The 17,770-nt window shown below is 39.8% G+C and overlaps 1 protein-coding gene across 4 annotated transcripts; it reads right to left on the bottom strand.

Moving 5' to 3' along the window:
- Nucleotides 1–7,966: 7,966 nt before the first annotated feature.
- On the bottom strand, nt 7,967–16,905 carry LOC134387934 (zinc finger protein 181). 4 transcript variants are annotated; one of them, XM_063110565.1, is made up of 5 exons: nt 16,599–16,905; nt 15,539–15,615; nt 11,753–11,873; nt 11,398–11,493; nt 7,967–10,370 (listed from the first exon to the last, which is right to left on the bottom strand). In XM_063110565.1, the coding sequence occupies exons 1-5, from the start codon at nt 16,798–16,800 to the stop codon at nt 8,884–8,886; spliced, it is 1,983 nt and encodes a 660-aa protein (XP_062966635.1). In that variant the 5' UTR covers nt 16,801–16,905; the 3' UTR covers nt 7,967–8,883. The 4 variants fall into 4 exon arrangements, with proteins under 4 accessions (XP_062966635.1, XP_062966637.1, XP_062966638.1 ...); XM_063110567.1 differs by having other exon boundaries at nt 11,410–11,493; XM_063110568.1 differs by having other exon boundaries at nt 15,539–15,674; nt 16,332–16,682.
- Between the last annotated feature and the right edge of the window lie 865 nt (nt 16,906–17,770).

Below are 17,770 nucleotides of genomic sequence, written 5' to 3'. Positions count from 1 at the left end.
TTAAATATGTTAATTGTGTGTTTTTCTCAAGTACCCTTTATCATGTTGAGTAATTTCTCTGTTCCTAGTTTCCTGAGAGTTTTTATCATGAAAGTGTAATTAGAGTTTTCATATGCCTTTTCTGCATCAATTGAGATGATCATGTGGGTTTTTTTACTTCATTCTATTAATTAGATGAATTACATTGATTGATTTTCTTTTGTTGAACCATCCTTGCAGTGCTGGGATGAATCCCACTTGGTCATGGTGAATAAACTTCTTAAAATGCTGTTGGATTCTATTTGCTAATATTATGTTGAAAATTTTTGCATCTATATTTATAAGGGATATTGGTCTGTAATTTTCTTTTCCTGTGATGACTTTATCTGCCTTTGGTATCATAGCCATGATGGCTTTATAGAATGAGTTAGGAAGTGTTCCCTCCTCTTCAATTTTTGGAAGAGTTTGAGAAAGATTGATGTTAATTCTTCATTAAATGTTTGTTAGAATTCACCAGTATTATGATCTGGCTGTCGGAATATTCTGTTTCTTCCTGAGTCAGTTTAGGTAATTTCTGTTCAAGGCATTTGTCCATTTCTGCTGGTTATCTAACTTGTTGGCATACAGTTATTCATAGTATGGTCTTATAGTCCTTTTTATTATTTCTTCACATGGCTTTGAATTACTGTCTAGCTTTCATTCATTTTGACCTGATGGACTTCCTTTAGCATTTTATTTTACTTATTTATTATTATTTTTTTTTTTGGCAGGGCAGGTCTAGTGATAAACTCCCTCAGCTTTTGCTTATCTCAGAATATCTTAATTTCTCCCTCATTCTTCAAGGATAGTTTTGCTAAATACACACACACACACACACACACACACACACACATATGACAGATATATCTGTTGACATTTTTTTTCTTACACTTCAAATTTATCAACCCACTGTCTCCTGCCCTCTATGGTGTCTGATGAGAAATTGGATAATACTCTTATTGAGGATCCCTTGTATGTGATAAGTTGGTTCCCTCTTGCTGTTTTCAAGATTCTCTCTTTGGCTTTAGCTTTTGAACATATGATTATAATGTGTCTCAGTGTGGGTCTCTTTGAGAGTATCCTACTTGTAGTTCATTGAGCTTTTTGGAATTGTAAATTCATGTCTTTCATCAAATCTGGAGAATTTTCACCTATTATTGCTTCCAATATTTTCTCTGCTCCTTTCTCTCTCTTCCCCTTCTGGGATTTCCACATTGATGATGTCCCACAGTTCCCTTAGGCGCTATTTACTTTTCATCATTCCTTTTTTCTTTCTGTTCATCAGACTTGATCATTTAGATTAGCCTATCTTTAAGTTTGCCAAATCTTTCTTCTGGTTGCTCAAGTCTTCTTTTGAAACCCTTTAGTGTATTTTTTATCTTAGTTGTAATATTCTGTTCCAGAATTTCTTTCTGGTATCTTTTTTTAATTATTCTCTGTCTTTATTGCTATTATCAATTTGTTCATACATTTCATACATCATTTTCCAGTCTTTGTCCTGTCTTCCTTTAGCTCTTTATCGGGCTTCCTCAAGTATGTTTTCCTGTCCATTTTGTTCCCTTAATTGAGCCATACTTTTCTGTTTCTTTGTATGCCTTGTGATTTTGTTGTTGTTGAAGACTGGGCATTTGAATCTTGTAATGTGATAACTCTGGAAATCATATTCTCTCCCTTTTTTAGGTTTGGCTGCTTTTGTTTTTGTTTTTGTTTTCACTATTGGAGGACGTCTGTGTGCCAGGGATTAGCCTGAAATGAAGCTTAAGATCTTTCCAGGTCTTTTCTGCATTTGTATCTTTCCATGGACATGTGAGATGGCTGTCAAATTTTCCCCATATATTTGGTTGTTTTAAAATATAAAAGAAAGAAAACCAGATGTAGTTCCTTTCGGTCTCCTGGAAGCCACTTCAACCAGTAGGGTTGAAACAATGGTGGCTAGCCTACAAGCCCACAAGATTAGAAGTAGTAACCCACAGTCAGAACATAGAACCCCAATATCTGGAGGACAAGGTACTTATTGCTCACCCTGGCTCCAGCAAGCTACACCAGAAATGGATTCCCATCCTCACAGCTGCTTGCCATGGGGTTGCGGGGTGGGGAATGGGTAGTCACCACCACCTCTGATGGCTAAAATGGCAGAAAGTAATTGCAATTTATCAGGCAAGCTGGAAATTGCAAACATTCAAATAAGCTCAGTTGCAAAATAGTCACTTCAGAGAGCTTCTGCCAGTGCAACTGTCCAGATGGAGGCAGATTTATGACACTTCCTACTCGGCCATCTTCCCTCACATAACCCTCCGCCTACTTGGTTTTGTAGCCCTTCATAGCATCTGAAATAATATGTCTCTAAATACTTATGTGATCTGTTGCAGAAAATAAAATGCAGAAATCCTTAAGATATGAAGTCCTACCCTCTTCATAAAGGTCTCTAGACATTCTTTTCTAGTGCCCCTCTAAGTGCTGCTTAGCCATTCCCTCAGAGAATATGGAGAGCACTCCTGCCTGGCCATGCAGAGGACAGAAACTACATTACCCAAGAGGATGTGCCTCATGTGCCCAATAGACAGCCTGGGATAGGAGCGTTTTCTGTGGTTCTCGTTGACATAGACAGGACTTCTGGCACTGGTAGGGTGGACTTTCATTTGTCACATGCCATGTGGACTTTCATTTGTGCCCACACCACCCATGGAGACCAGATGGCTCTTTGGGACTGAGCTGGAAAGGACAGTAAGCAGGATAGAACCCACCTCCACACCTTTGTAGGGCCTGGGAGAGAGTTCAGCTGAGTCCACAGTACTTACCCTGTCGCCTTCCTCTCACCACAGGTGTGTAAAATGTCCCCCAGTCTTTCACTCTATTGGATCCCCAGCCACATGGCTCTGGCACAGTGATACGAAGGATGGTGACATCCTGGGATTCTTCAGGCCATGTCCTCCTGCTGATATTGTCACTCTCAGCCCAGGGTCCTAAATCAAGATCAGGGGTTACAAGAGGAAGTTCCTATTTTTGGCAATCAATAGTATATGGTGTGGAAGTATGAAATGTATCTCTTAGTATCCCTCTATTCCTGTGCAGTGACATGTGCAGACCCTCAGGGGAGAGCAGGGCCTGCAAAATCCAGAAACCTCAGTTTCGATCTTGCTGAGCCCCATATCAGGGCTATGACCTTATGCAAGTGCCCTTGCTACTTTTCCCTTCCATTTTTCCTAGGGGAAGGCTTAAAGGAGAAATAATAATCATTCATTGTGGGTGAGAATATCAGAGATGGCTCTGTGTGATGTGTGTTCCCAGTGCCCAGCATCACCCAGGGAGCATCACTCTGGATTTTGTTTCCAAGGAGATGCATTCTGGGGCCTGCAATGATCTGTCCTCTCCTTCATCATCCTTTGTTCCCTGATCTCCAGCCAAGCTGTCCTGAACATTCCAAGCTCTTTCCCACTCCCTCAGTCTTTCACTTGCAATTCCCTCTGCCTGGAACACTAAGCCCAGATATCTGCAGTAGCTGCCCTTCAATGCATCCTTCTCTGCTCTGCATCAATGCCAACTATTAAGTCTTTTTTTTTTTTTTTTTTTTTTTTTAGCCTTGCTGGTTTTAGATAAAGCACTCCTCATCCCCTACTGCCCATTTTCTGGGATCTTTGTGCGGGGGGTGTAGGCACACTTACAAAAATAGAGATCAGGACTTGGTTGAATTTTCCAGGGTGCTGTAGAAACAAAGAAGAAAAATGACAATAATGAAACTACCATAATAGCTGCCTTCCTCGAGCCCTTGAAATGCTCTGAGAATGTTATGTATCACACTTCATTTAATCCCAATCTCCTCAGATTTAGGATCTATTATCATTCCTGCTTTACCAAAAAGGAACCTGAGTCTCAGAAAGCCTAAATTACTCTCTCAACGTCATACAGCTCTTAGCAAAAACTCACAACCTGTATGTTGACCCCTAGAGTCGGTTCTTTACTACCATTCCTCAGTGGGTTGGGGAACCCTGGGGTGACACCTGACAAAAATTTTATCTTTGACCAAACTCTAGCCAGACTCCTTTGAGCCTTCTTGTATAGGCCTGTCAATTTTGGCCTACATAGACTTGAACAACACTAACATAGTTTTTAAAGGTTCAAGACCACATCCTTAAAGTAACACTAGCCCCCTTAAAGTGTCTGCCTGAAAAACTCAAGCTTGCCCAAAGAATTTATTGTTTGTTCCAGCCAACACCTGAAGATAAGACCCCTGTCTCCCAGCCTCTGTGGAAGGGTAGGACCCTAACTCTAAGTGCCAATTTAGCAAACCACGATAAGGTTTTTACACGGACCGACCCCCTCCCTTCCTGTTTTTTGTAATCTTTCACTTTTCTGACTCTACAGAGCCCCTGTTCACCATCCCTCCATATTTCCTCCCTTTAAAGATGCCCATGCACTCTGTACAAATCCAAGTTGTTTAGTTTACACTGGATTATTTTCCCTATTGCAGTAGTTATTACTAATTAAAGTACATTGTTACCACAATAATGTCTAGCTGTGTTTATCTTTGAGCTTTGCAAGGTGTGCAGGCCTCCCATTGGCAGGGGAGTTTGGTAATAAGTAGGGTATGGAAGACATTCTAGGCAGAAGGAACTGCATGGCCAAAGGAAACATCTTTTGTTCAAGAATGCATAAGGGCTTGTGTGGTTGCCAAAGGAAACCCTGGTCTTCTGAGACATGTCCCAGGAGGGCAATATTATGTGGTCTTTCACTGGTTGTTCAAATCCAGTCTATGTTCCAAGATATGTGACTTTAGGAGACTTGCTAGAGCTGGCTGAGTCTCAGTTCATTGACCGTAATATGGAAATGATTATTACCTCACAGTCTGTGGGAAGACTACTAGAATCAGGAAAAACACAGCAAGCAACTTATATGTGCCAGGCACTGCATTGTTTCCTTTATGAATATTTTCTTTAATTCTCACAACCACCTGGTAAAATGGGAATTACTTTTGTTTTGCTGCAGAAATCAAGAAATGAAATGACTTAGTGTCAGTCTCAATAAGCTGGCTTCAAACCCAGAAATTCAGGTCCAGAGCTGGGAAAATTTAGTTACTTGAATTCTGCATATGAAACCCTCAGCACACAGTGCAGGTACACAGTGAGGACCCAGGAGGCTCAGCCGCTGTTGCTAATAATATTGTATTATTATTATTACAATTTTTCTCTATTCATCTTTAATGCCAAGGAGCTTATTCTCTGCACCTGTTAGGCTACACAGCCTTGTCACTGTCTTGTGTCTTCCATCAAAGTTTTCTGCATGGGAGGCTTTTTTTCTCTAAAACAACTGCAATCTGCTTAAAGGCAGTGTCTGACTCCCCCTTAGAGCCTAGCACAGAGCTAGGCCCACAGGAAGTGCTCAGTGATACATATCTTGGTTCTTTCTAGATCTTTACCAACACCTGAGCAATAGGCTCTATCACATCTAACTCGCCCAAAGTCAATGAAACAACCCTGTTTGATTTTCTAGGCATCAGTGATCTTCAAAGATGTGGCTGCAACCTTATTCAAGAAGAGTGAAGGCAGTTGTACCCAGCCCAGGGGACCCTGTCCTGAGAGGTGATGCTGACGACCTATAGGCTTCTGGTCTCACTGGGCAAGCCTTACCTCTCCTCCATTCAGGGATCTGAAGCCTCCTTCATTCTGCCCTTTTTCCAACTCTGTAGGGCACCCTTGTTCCTTCCCATAGCCCTGCTGTGTTCTTGTCTCACCTTCTCCTACCTGGTCTGTGTGTCCTCTGATTATTTTGGGCAAAAAATATACTCCCCCTCAAAATGCATCAGATACCAAAGGAAGATTGGCTGGAAGGAAATGAGGGTGTTTTGTAAGATCCCTCCCCGCAAAAAAGTGAACCAATAGTAGATGAGTGACAAATGAGTAGGAAGACCTACTAGAAGATGTGACATTTGAGACCAGAATGATGATGTGAAGATGATGATTCAATCAACAGCAAATACTTATTGAATGCTTTTGAGGTGCCAGGCATTGTTGTAAGGATTTTACACCAATTAACTCATTTAATCTTCATAATAATGCTATGAGATAGGTGTTATTACCATTTTACAGATGAAGAAACTGAGGCATGACAGTGAAACGATTTGCCCAAGGTCACATAAAGCCATTATACACGCAACTTGGATTTAAACCCAGGTAACATGACTCCAGAGCTTATGCTCTTCAAACACACACACCTTTGAGCTCTTAAAGGTATGGATTATTTCTTATTTATCTGGCCCAAAGTAGATGCTTAAGAAATGATTAACAGATATGACAAAGGAAACAATATGATTCTCTGTCAATGACATCATAACATCATTATGATCTCAGCCCAATCTTTCATCATAACATGGTAATATTCCCTTATAGCTTTCTTAAAATCTTCACTGTCTTTATTTAAAAATCTGGCCTTTTCTCCCCTAGTTGTTATTGTGAAGACACATTGAGTTAAAAGAATTGTAAAACATTATCACATGTATGCTCATGCTTTTTAAGTGGCAAAGCATGGGTATTTGGATGAATCTTCTCATAACAAAGTAACAAGGTAGCATAAAACTATGTGTAGTGAAAGCAAATAAAATCTGGGGATTATAGGACTCCTCCATATCTGCGGTTCCAGTTGCTTGGGAGAGCACAGGAAGGACAGAATGGGAGGAAAGAAAGCTTCAGCCATTATCCCATAACTATATGTATGTAGTGGCCAATCTATCCATAATTACAACTGTTCTTAATCTTCGTTTGATACCATGCCATACTTCCTTAATTATAAATCCCTCAAAGATCCTTCAACATTCCATACAATTCAAAATAAATCTCCTGACTAAAAACAAATCAAAGATAAATCCCTGCTGAATATTACAAATTCACACCATCCCATTCCAAACCCACTATCTCTACTGAGAATTGCTATTGGAATATGCCTCCATGCTTTGGCTTTCAGTTAAGTATCACATGTATCGAGGAGAATATTTTGTCTAAAGTCAGAAATCTTATTCATTCTATACCAGAGTTATTACATCAATGATATAATGTTCCTTTTTTAAAAATAACATATTTTACTTACAACTCTCAAATGTCATAAAGAACAAAATCCGAAACATAAACTTTATAACTGTATTTGCAACATACACTCCTAATCACATTGATCTGTACTATCCTTCTAGTCACAAGATAGGAAACCTCAGAGCCAGTGAGTCTATTCCATTTCTTACCTAGAACTTAGGATATTTGAAGCCATCCTCCTCACAAACCATAATTATGTCAGTGCAGAAACAAAATCTCTCAAGTATTGCAAGAAGACATATACATCAGGAAAGTAATACTTTCAGAAATAGTAGGCAAGCTGGAGAAGTAATGGAGACATTTCTAGACTGCTACTGATTTCAAGGTAAACCCCCATAACCATATCCAGGGATGGAGAAATGACTGCTGCTGTTACCACGGATGCTGCCAACGTAATGCCCTCAAAGCCACAGAACTGAAACTAGATATTGGAACATGGAGTCCAGCTGCATCAAGTTCAACAAAAACTTGTTTGCTTTACCCCTAAACACACATACACACACATTCTTGGCTTCACCTCAAACCAACTGAAACAGAAGCTGTGGGGTCAAGGCTTAGAAATCAGTGCTTTAATAAGCCCTCCTGGTGATTTTGACACACTACCAAAGCTGAGAACTACTGGATCATTATATCCCTGACCACAGCATTGTATAATACATGTGATACTCAACAAATTTTCATGAAATGTGTGAATTAAGCCCACTATAAATGGACTGTGAATTAACCTCACCAAAATAATGATATTCTTAGCACAGAAAACAGCCCATTTTTCTCTAGGTTTGCTAGAATCCCACTAAAGGATGTATACTAAGGCTAATCTTAATTCTTCAAGTAGTGAAAAATTTTGCAAGAAATATAGTCACAGTGAAGAGTTCATTATATCCAAAATGATTTTATTAGAGACCAAAAATTTTAATTAACACCATGTGTACTTCTTTTGCAGCTTTAATTTTCAACATTATGTTTACTGGATCCACCGGGTGACTAAATATCTTCCCATACCAATGAGCTAAAAATAATTTCTACATAGGACTTGAGTAAAATTGTAAGCTACTGCTATAAGAAATGCATATTTATGGGCCGACCCCGTGGCTCACTGGGGAGAGTGCGGCGCTGGGAGCGCAGCAGCACTCCCGCTGCGGGTTCAGATCCTATATAGGGATGGCCGGTTGGCTCACTGGCTGAGCGCGGTCACAAAAAAGGACAAAAAAAAAAAAAGAAATGCATATTTATTATATGTTTGTTTGCGCTCCTGTAGAATTCAGTTTATAAATAGCATTACTGCAAAGATTTACATATAATTCCTACATCCTTCAGGTTATTCTACCACTAATCTTCTGATGTCTTACAAGAACTCTTAGTGAGTACTTTGTTACATTTCTTACATCAGATTTCTCTTTGAGTTCTTTGATGTAGAATGAGAGATGCACTTAAACTGAAGGATTTCCCACAATTTCTAAATTTTCTCTATTTATACAGCTTCTCTCCTGTATGAGTTTGCAAAAGATTCATACTGCCTACAGCCTTTCCCATGCAAGCTACAGAGAGTAGTTTTTCTGGTGTGGATTTGCTTATGTCAGTTAAGGGGTTAATACTGACAAAGGCTTTCCCTCGTTTATTGTCTGCAAATGGTTTCTCTACAGTATGCTGTCTATAAACACTAAAGTTTTTATCATTGCTAAAGGTCTTCTCATATTCACTACATTCACAAGACTTTTCTCCATTATAAATTTTCTGATGTTGAATCAAGGAGGATCTATTGCTGAAGTTTATTATGACAAATACTGCTTTATATAGTTTCTCTCTTATATGATTTCTCAGATGTGTAGTAATTTATATGGTCTAAAGGCTTTTCCACACTTAATGCACTATTAGGCTTCTCTCCATTGTGTATTCTTTGATGGGCAGTAAGATTTGAGCCTTTGCTAAAAGCTTTCCCACATTCATTACATTTATATGGCTTTTCTCCAGTGTGAATTCTCTGATGTACAGTAAGGTTTGAACTACAGCTGAAGGTCTTCCCACATTTAATACATTCATAAGGTTTCTCTCCAGTATGAATTCTGTGATGTTGAAGCAGAGTTGACCTATGACTGAAGGCTTTCCCACATATACTGCATTCATAAGGTTTCAATCTAATGTGATTTCTCAAATGCATATTCAGTGATTCAGGCTGGTTGAAGGATTTCCTGCATTTCTGACATTCAAAGGGTTTTTCTTCAGTATGAATACTCTGATGCTGAGTAAGAAACGAGAGGCTACTGAAGACTTTCAGACATTTGTTGCATTCATATTGTTTCTCTATGGTGTGAATTCTTTGATGTCGAGTAAGGTGTGAGCTACAGCAAAAAGCTTTCCCACATTCACTACATTCATAAGGTTTCTCTCCAGTATGAATTTTCTGATGGTGAATGAGAGATGACCTATGAATGAAGGCCTTCTCACACATATGACACTCATAGAGTTTTTCTTGAGTATGAATTCTCAGATGTTCAATGAGATGTGAAACACGACTAAAAGACTTTCCACAGTTCATACATTCATATGGTTTCTCTCCAGTGTGAGTGCTCTGATGATTAGTAAGTGATGAGACATGGCTAAAGGCCTTCCCACATTCAATACACTTGTAAGGTTTCTCTCCACTATGGCTTATCTGATGTCGAGTAAGGGATGAGCCATGGCTAAAAGTCTTCCCACATTCACGACATTTATAGGGTTTCTCTCCTGTATGAACTCTCCAATGGCGATTAAGGATTGATTGTTTGCCAAAGGCTTTCCCACATTCACTGCATGTATAGAATTTCTGTCTATTATAAGTCTGGTGAAGGGTCAGAGATTTGCTCTGGTTGAAGGCTGCCACACTTTCATTAGAATTCAAAAGTTTCTTTCTGCCATTGATTTTCTCGTTTTTTATAACTGACTTTCTTGGTAAATTCTTCTTCAATATATCACACTTATCTGATTTCCCTTCAACTGAAATTCTCTCTGGTTCGGAAAGAGTAGACTTTAAATGGAAGATGCTTCTAAATGTACTGTATTTGTAAACACTGTCCCCAGTGGGGCTTTCTCTAAAGCTGAGTGTCACTGGTCTGAAATGTTCTACCTGATTTACACACTTCCCTTCCAATTTCTGTCTATATTTCCAGTCTTCATTAAAACTTGAGAATTCACAACTTTGTTTAACAGTTTTTTCTATTATTACTGTTTGGGGTGAATCTTCATCATAAATATCCTCCTTTGTTGATAATTCCTTGTTTTCCCGTCTTGATTCCCAATCTGAAATATATCAAGAAAGCAAAACACTGCTTTTTCCACACTTCTTGAAAGAAATTCTACAGTGGAAACAGAATAATTAGATAAGAAATAAAGCCCCCAGAAGATACATGGCTCTGACAACTCCCATGTATTTCAGTGAGTTTTGAATAGTGCTCAAGTAGAACACAGAGCATATAGCTCACAGAGGCAGGAGCAGAGTGTAATAAGGGAAATGAGTAAAATATATGCAATCAGTATGTGAGAAAAGAAATGAAACTATTAACTATTAGAAAGAAATGATTTTGGGTCGGCCCGTGGCTCACTCGGGAGAGTGTGGTACTGATAACAACAAGGCCACGGGTTCGGATCCCATATAGGGATGGCCAGTTAGCTCACTTGGGAGAGCGTGTTGCTGACAACACCAAGCCAAGGGTTAAGATCCCCTTACCGGTCATCTTTTCTTAAAAAAAAAAAAAAGAAAGAAAAGAAAAAAAATGATTTTGTGCCCACATTCATGTCAAAGATCACATTTTGTCTCACAGCCTTTCTCCAAGATACTTATATAGTATCTGTGTGAAATCATATGATCATTTACTGGACATCAGAAAATATGATTATTAGAAATGTATTCTTATGTATTCCTACTTCCTCTAACACTTATGTTCATATTTTATCTATGAAGCTCAGCTTTAGAGGAAGTGTTTTTCCATCTAATTGACAGCTTTTTTTTTAGCCTAGAACCATCAGTATGTTTTTCCTTAAGTGGACTTAAGAATAATTTGCCTTATTTTGTTCCAAGTAGAATAACAATTTGAATTATTATGATGGCAAAAAGTCTCCATCTTTGATTAGATGACATAAGTAATACAGACAGATAATAATTTGGGATGGAGGAATGATCACTTTGAAGTTGAACCTAAAGATCCCTCAATTTCATTTACATCTTCAGTATTTTAGGGATACTGAAAACAGTATCCCTAAAATGCCTCCAAACTCACTAAAACCATCTGTAACGAAGACTTCCTTAGCCTGATTCACCATGACTCACCTGGAAACATACCTTTTGACAGTTTTTTCTCCACCATCCAGGGCTCTTTTCCATCCTCCAATAAAGTGATCACATATGGCTTAGTTATGGAAAGACCTGCTTAGAGGAAGAATATAGAACTTGTTTAAGCTGTGGTCCTCAAGGATGAAAGGCCATCACAAGAGGAACCAAAGGAAGGGTTGAAGGATGTTCTCACTGAAATGGGAAGATAAGCTTCAGGCAAGGCACAAAAATGCTGCACATTTCCTTAGGAACATGATACAGAAATTCATCCATTTACCTAGGAGGATCTCTAGCAATTCCAAATAGCAAAAAAAGATCTCCCCTACTGGAGTGGAAGGAAAAATGTGCTTACCTAGAGAGACCAGGTTTTCATAATTCTGGACCATCACATCCTTGTATAAATCCCTCTGAGCTGAATCTAACCTTCCCCACTCTTCATGAGAGAAGTCTATAGCCACATCACTAAATGTCACCTGAAAGAACAAAGATATTTAGGCTCAACCATAGCTCAGATCTCTTCTGTCACTGTCTAAGGGATAAAATTACCCTGGCTGTGGAAGAAAAGGAATAAGATTTAAGAGTTGTGACAATGATCAGGAATCTAATCTCAGTTAAGTAATGACTGGATAATTATGTGCTTGGCACTGTCGTACAATAAGGGCAAGAAACAAATATAAGAGCTTTGCTTCAGAAGAGTTAATTCTGTCAAAGAGAATAGAATTATACAAATTTTTAAAAATCAGCCTTCAACATTTCACAGCACATAGTCAAAAACTTTGTTATGTCTTTTATAGCTTAAGTGCTAGGTAAGTAATTTTAAAATGAGGCTAAAGCAGTTGTCCCTTAAATGGGATGCTCAAGCAGGATACACTAAAGTTCAAGAAAAAAAAGAATGATCTAATGGTTTCAGAAAAAGACAGCTTTATGTTAAAGACTGATAGACATGCACTGCTATAGTTTGTGTCCCCCCAAAAACTTGTGTTGGAAACTTAATCACCATTACAACAATATTAAGAGGTGGGACCGTTAAGAGGTGATTAGGCCTCAAAGCTCCTGCCCCCATGAATGGATTAAGGCCATTGTCACTGGAATGGGTTCCTTATAAAAGGACGAATTTGGCCCTCTTTTGTCTTTTCATTTGTCCCTGTCTCTCCCTCCCTCTCTTCGCCTTTCTGCCATGCGATGTAGGCCCTTGCCAGATGCTAGCCCCTTGATCTTGGACTTTCCAGCCTCCAGAACCATGAGAAATAAATTTCTATTGTTTATAAATTACTCAGTCTGTGGTATTCTGTTACAGCAGCACAAATGGACTAAGACATACACATAACTAATTCATGAGAAAAAAGGAAAATATATTTACTGTGTACAGTCAGCTCTCTGTATCCACAGATTCCAAATCTGTGGATTCAACCAATCATGGATTCAAGTATTCAAACTGAAAATATTTTTTTTTTAAAATACAATATAACAATTATTTGCACTCACATTATATAGGTATTATCAGTAATCTAGAGATGATTTAAAGTAGATTGGAGGATTGCAAAGCTTATACATAAATACTATGCCATTTTTATATAAGGACCTTGAGTATCCACAGATTTTGATATCGGTGGGGGATCCTGGAACCAATCCCCTTAGGATACTGAGGGATGCTGTATACTTGAACCTTGTATTGATAGTCATTCAATAATAAAAATAACTTAAGACTCCTGGCTGAGAAAACTGAAGGACGGTTTCATGTCACAGGTAGTCCTTGAAAATGACCTTAAAAGTAAGGAATAAAAGAAAGAGCACTTTTCAAGGAAAATATTCTAAGGAAATGCTTATAGACATAATTAGAAATTTCTTCTCAGTAGTATTCATTCGCAGTATTTAAAATAGGAGAACTTTAGAAAAAGCTTAAATATTCAATAATAGCTTATTGGTGAATTAAACTATAATATATGCACTTAAAATGGCATTGTTACTATCTTTTGTTTTTGAAATAGACATTGCTTGGCTGTGTCAAATTTTTCATTCCAAGACTGGTTAATTCAAATATTCTATTACTTTACTTGGATATTTTGCATGTATGTTCATCAGTGACACTGGTCTCTGGTTTCAAAGGGGGAATGTACCTTTGTCAGGTGTTAGGGAAATAAATAAAAATTAAGTCTCCTGCCAATGCAGAAAATCCTCTTCACAAATTTAGAAAAGAAGGAAAACAGTTTTATTATTAAATAAGCATTAAACCAGACTATGATGCACTTCACGGGCAACCCACTAATGAGACTGCAAGGACAGAAAATCTCACCCTTTTATAAAGCCAGGCAGACACAATCTGTTACATACATGTTTTCCAAATTCGTGATAACTTGTCCTCAAGAAAGAGGGCTTAACGGCACAATTTGTTACACATGGTTCATCCTAAATTCACCTGTTAACTGGAGTGGCCACTGTGTTAGTTAATTGCCTTTATCCCACAGAAAAATAAAATTTCTCCTGTCTTTCTGGCAAACAAATTAGAGCTAGCAGCCTAGACTAAATTCTGAAACATATAGGGAGATAGGGGCACTATCTTCCTTTACATTTGCATTTCAAAAAGATGGCTCCAAGGCCCTTAAGAAAGACTTCACTGATTAGTAAAACTGGTCTTACCAGTTTAAAACTGGTTTATTTAGCTTTTTAAAAGATTTACATCTACCTCAAAGGGACAGAAAAAGGTCTTACAATTATAGGTTTTTCTCAAGGAAACACTACAAGAAAATGTGGGGGGGGGTGCACCGGGGGGAACAAGATCTCTTTCCCTCTGGCACCAGTGTAAATTCTTTTTTTTTTTTTAACTTGTATTTGCACTTACCCAGGAATTAGGGTTATCATTTGAACTGAAAATCTTTGTTTTTTTCCTACTTTCCACATCGTTTTAAATTATTAGATTTTATAAATCTCACCTGATAAACCAAATAAAAAATTCAACAGTATACTAAATGCATAAAACACTATGTTTTATACTGTGAATGCAAAGATATTTCATATTTCATTTTGAACGCATATTTAATGAATGTCACTGAATAGGTTAAAAAAGAAAATCCACCTAATCTCATCAATAGATGCTCTTTATTTAGATCAGGGTTTCTCAACCTTGACACTGTAATTCTTTGTTGTGAGGCGCTGTCCTGCACACTATAGGAGGTTCAGCAGCATCCTGGCCTCTTACCCACTAGATGCCAGTAGCAATACCATCCCACCCCCACCCTGACTGTGGTAACCAAAACACCCAAAAATGTCTCTAGACATTACCAAATGTCCCCTATGGGTGGGGACAAAGGGGGCAAAAGCACCCCTAGTTTGACAGCCACTGCTTTAGAAAATTTGTGCAATTCCTTAAAAGACCCTCTTAGGGCTCTCTACCTATGCTCAAGGTATGTTATCAGTTCAGTGTAACTTCACTTCTACCTCTTCCTCCCTGGTGCTATAGGTCACCAAAACCCAGTTCCAGCCTTACTTCTCCAGGGATGCTTCAACCCTCTCTTCCCCTTTAATTTCCTGCGCAGCCTGGGCAGTTCTGTCATGTTGGTCCCCAGAAGAATTTAGGATATCTTGTCTAGCACTTATCTTAATACAGCTAGGAGACTACTGCAATAATCCTTGTGACTTAGAACAGTCAGTCAGTGGTGGTGACAGTGATGGGGTACCAACAGTCAGATTCTGTATATATTTTAGATCCAACTAGAGTGTCTGAATGTGAGTTATAAGTGAAAGCGAAGAATCAAGTACAACCAACACCAAATATCTTTAGACTTGAGCAACTGGAAGGATTGATATACCATTAATTGAAACCACATGATCAGCTTTGACAACCATAAAGCAAATAACTTAAAACTCCAAACTTTCATTTTTAGTTGTAATTAAAAAAAAATGTTGGCTCAAGACTTTAGAGAGTCTTCTAACAGAAAACTGGTAGAAAAGAGAAGCACTAAGAGGGCGACAGTATTTTGGAGCTCTCCTATGGACTCCATCCTTTCCTATAATGAAAAGAACCAAAGATCCAGTCCCTAAATGGAGTTGTTAGGTAGGAACTGGCAGGAGAAGCAAAGCAAACACTCAAGAATCCTGATAAGAAAGTATTTCAGGAAGATCTGGGGACATACCAACTTACCTGAGACATTACTTTGCAATTTCCAATAGTCACCACAGTCCTCTTTCCACGGTCTTGTTTTATAAATAGGCAGTGTTCTGAGAAAGCAGCGCAAGGGCAGGAAAAAGCAGTCATGAAGTAGGCTTATCTTACAGCTCTGTAACACACCATAACAGAACATCAAACTGGTAATCAATCTCTGGGAATCCAATGTCACCCTGTGAACTAACAGGGTGTTTCTTGGCACGGGGTAACCATTTACCAGGTGCCACGTCAAAGGAAAACCAGCTGTTCTGTACATAAGAGACAGACTTATAAAACAACAATAACAATAATCTTAAATATCATTTTGTTCAATATTCACCACTATGCACGGTGGGCATTCACGCTGTTAGAGATTTTTATTTAAACGATGACAAGACGATAAAACTTGGCGATATTAACCCATTTGTTCAAGGTTACACAACCGGAAAGCGTCAGTTTCATGACTGGATAACATAAAGACAATTAATTGCAGATGCCATTCGCTTTGAGTGTGTACTCCGTACAATCGGTCACCGCCCATTTCGCTGTCGCAACAGCTCCCCTCTTACAGAGCTGGACGTGGAGGCCCGGAGAAGTTTAGGCCCTGGCCGAGATCACGCTGCGGGGCAGCCCGGGGCCCAGCAAGTTCCGGCGACCCTGTCTAGCGCCCGGATTCCGCTAGCCTGAGGCCCGCCAGCCCCGCTCCTGGGACCCAGTCTTGCCGGAATCCTCGGCGGGACCTCACCGCCACCGAAGCCCCGAGACGTCCGGAGCGGGCACCTCCACGTACCTGACGCGCCGGGTCACTGGCGAGCTGACCACGGCCTTCGCCCTCAGGGGAACCACACTGCCCAAGGTCCTTCCAGATTCCAAGAGTCGGCTGTCAGGCCCGAGACTACCGCGGAACGAGCCCAGAGCGGCGTCCACACCGGAGCGACATCTCCCAGACTCCTCCGCGTCCGGGACAAAAGTTACCAGCGCCACAAACGGTCGCCTCCCCCCGCCCCCCGAAAACCACACTTCCCACGAGTCTCTGCGGCCGCGCAACTTGTCGCACCGTGAGAAAAACGATCTCGGCTTTCTAAGAAATTATACCGCCTGGAGCTGTCCCACGCCAAGTGTCGAGAGCACACTGTCGCCTTCTGTACTTCCAGAACCAAGGGCAACCCTCTGCTTGCGTTGTAAGGACAATGGCGCCCGTACCGCAAAACTACACTTCCCAGAAAATTATGTGGCCGCGACAAGGTCTTCCGGGTCATTCTTGCGCTCACAAATACGTCCTCCTCCCGCGACGTGGGCAGGCTTTGCTGGTACCATATGAGAACTGTCGTTTGCTGGTGAAAGGTCTCCTCTCATCCAGCACCCTTCTGCCACGCCGTCCAGCTCCTATGGTATTTGAGTATTTGGCACCCGCTTGCCCAGGACTATAGTTCCCAGAATGCCCCGGGGCCGGACAGTCACAACAATAGTTGTCCGCCAACCAAGGACATGTCCCGGAAGTTCATACGGACATGTCACTTCTGTGACACTACTGACGCCGTTCTGATGTGCGTTAGGCGCCCTCGGAGGACTTGGAAATATTGAGCTCAGGTGAGCACTTTGAGGACAATGAATCGCATCCTAGGAAGAATCACTCCTCTCGTAATCCTCAGCCTGAGCCGCCTCGGTCCCCAGAAGCGCTTACTAGGCTTTGACCTTGCCCAGCCCACCCAAAGGGGCGATGGACATCTATGTACATAGGCCAGAGCAATCTATTGTTAGTGTGTACTGGGTTGTTTACTTTCTATTTTAAATTAAATTTATTTTTCTTATTTTTAAGAATCAAATACTATGGCTATGAATTTTCTTATCCATTTCAAGTACTTTATGTACATGATATTCATTAGATATGCTTCTACATTGGTATGTTGTGTGGGTGTGGTATTTAATTCATACGGCAGCCATAGTTTTAAAAAAACATTATGGCATCAGCTGGTTTCCTTTCAAGGCTTAGAGTATGTAATAAGGAAAGGTTTGCCTTCGCAAAGTATGTTCCCATCTACGACTTTATTATACAATGACAAATTGTTTTCCAAAGTTGTACGAATTTACACTCCTACCAGAGTTTATAGTTATTTTGGTTGCCAATTATTAGTGCCAGCACTCGATTTTGTGAGAATTTTAAATTTCGCCAACCTATTAGGCATGAAATTGTAACTCACTGTGGCTTACTTTTGCTTTTCTTAATTG

The sequence above is a fragment of the Cynocephalus volans genome, chromosome 10 (assembly GCF_027409185.1).
Source record: "Cynocephalus volans isolate mCynVol1 chromosome 10, mCynVol1.pri, whole genome shotgun sequence".
NCBI lineage: Eukaryota > Metazoa > Chordata > Mammalia > Dermoptera > Cynocephalidae > Cynocephalus > Cynocephalus volans.
The sequence above is the reverse complement of the archived record's forward strand: the minus strand, read 5'-3'. Positions and strand labels throughout refer to the sequence as shown.

What these genes read in the sequence shown, in the direction of transcription:
- LOC134387934 (XM_063110565.1), bottom strand. Translation starts at nt 16,800, where the DNA reads ATGACCCGGAAGACCTTGTCGCGGCCACATAATTTTCTGGGAAGTGTA. An exon ending in TGAAAACCTGGTCTCTCTAG is followed by an intron (nt 11,494 to 11,752) that starts GTAAGCACATTT and finishes TCCTCTAAGCAG; the next exon opens with GTCTTTCCATAACTAAGCCA. An exon ending in GTCAAAAGGTATGTTTCCAG is followed by an intron (nt 10,371 to 11,397) that starts GTGAGTCATGGT and finishes GATATATTTCAG; the next exon opens with ATTGGGAATCAAGACGGGAA.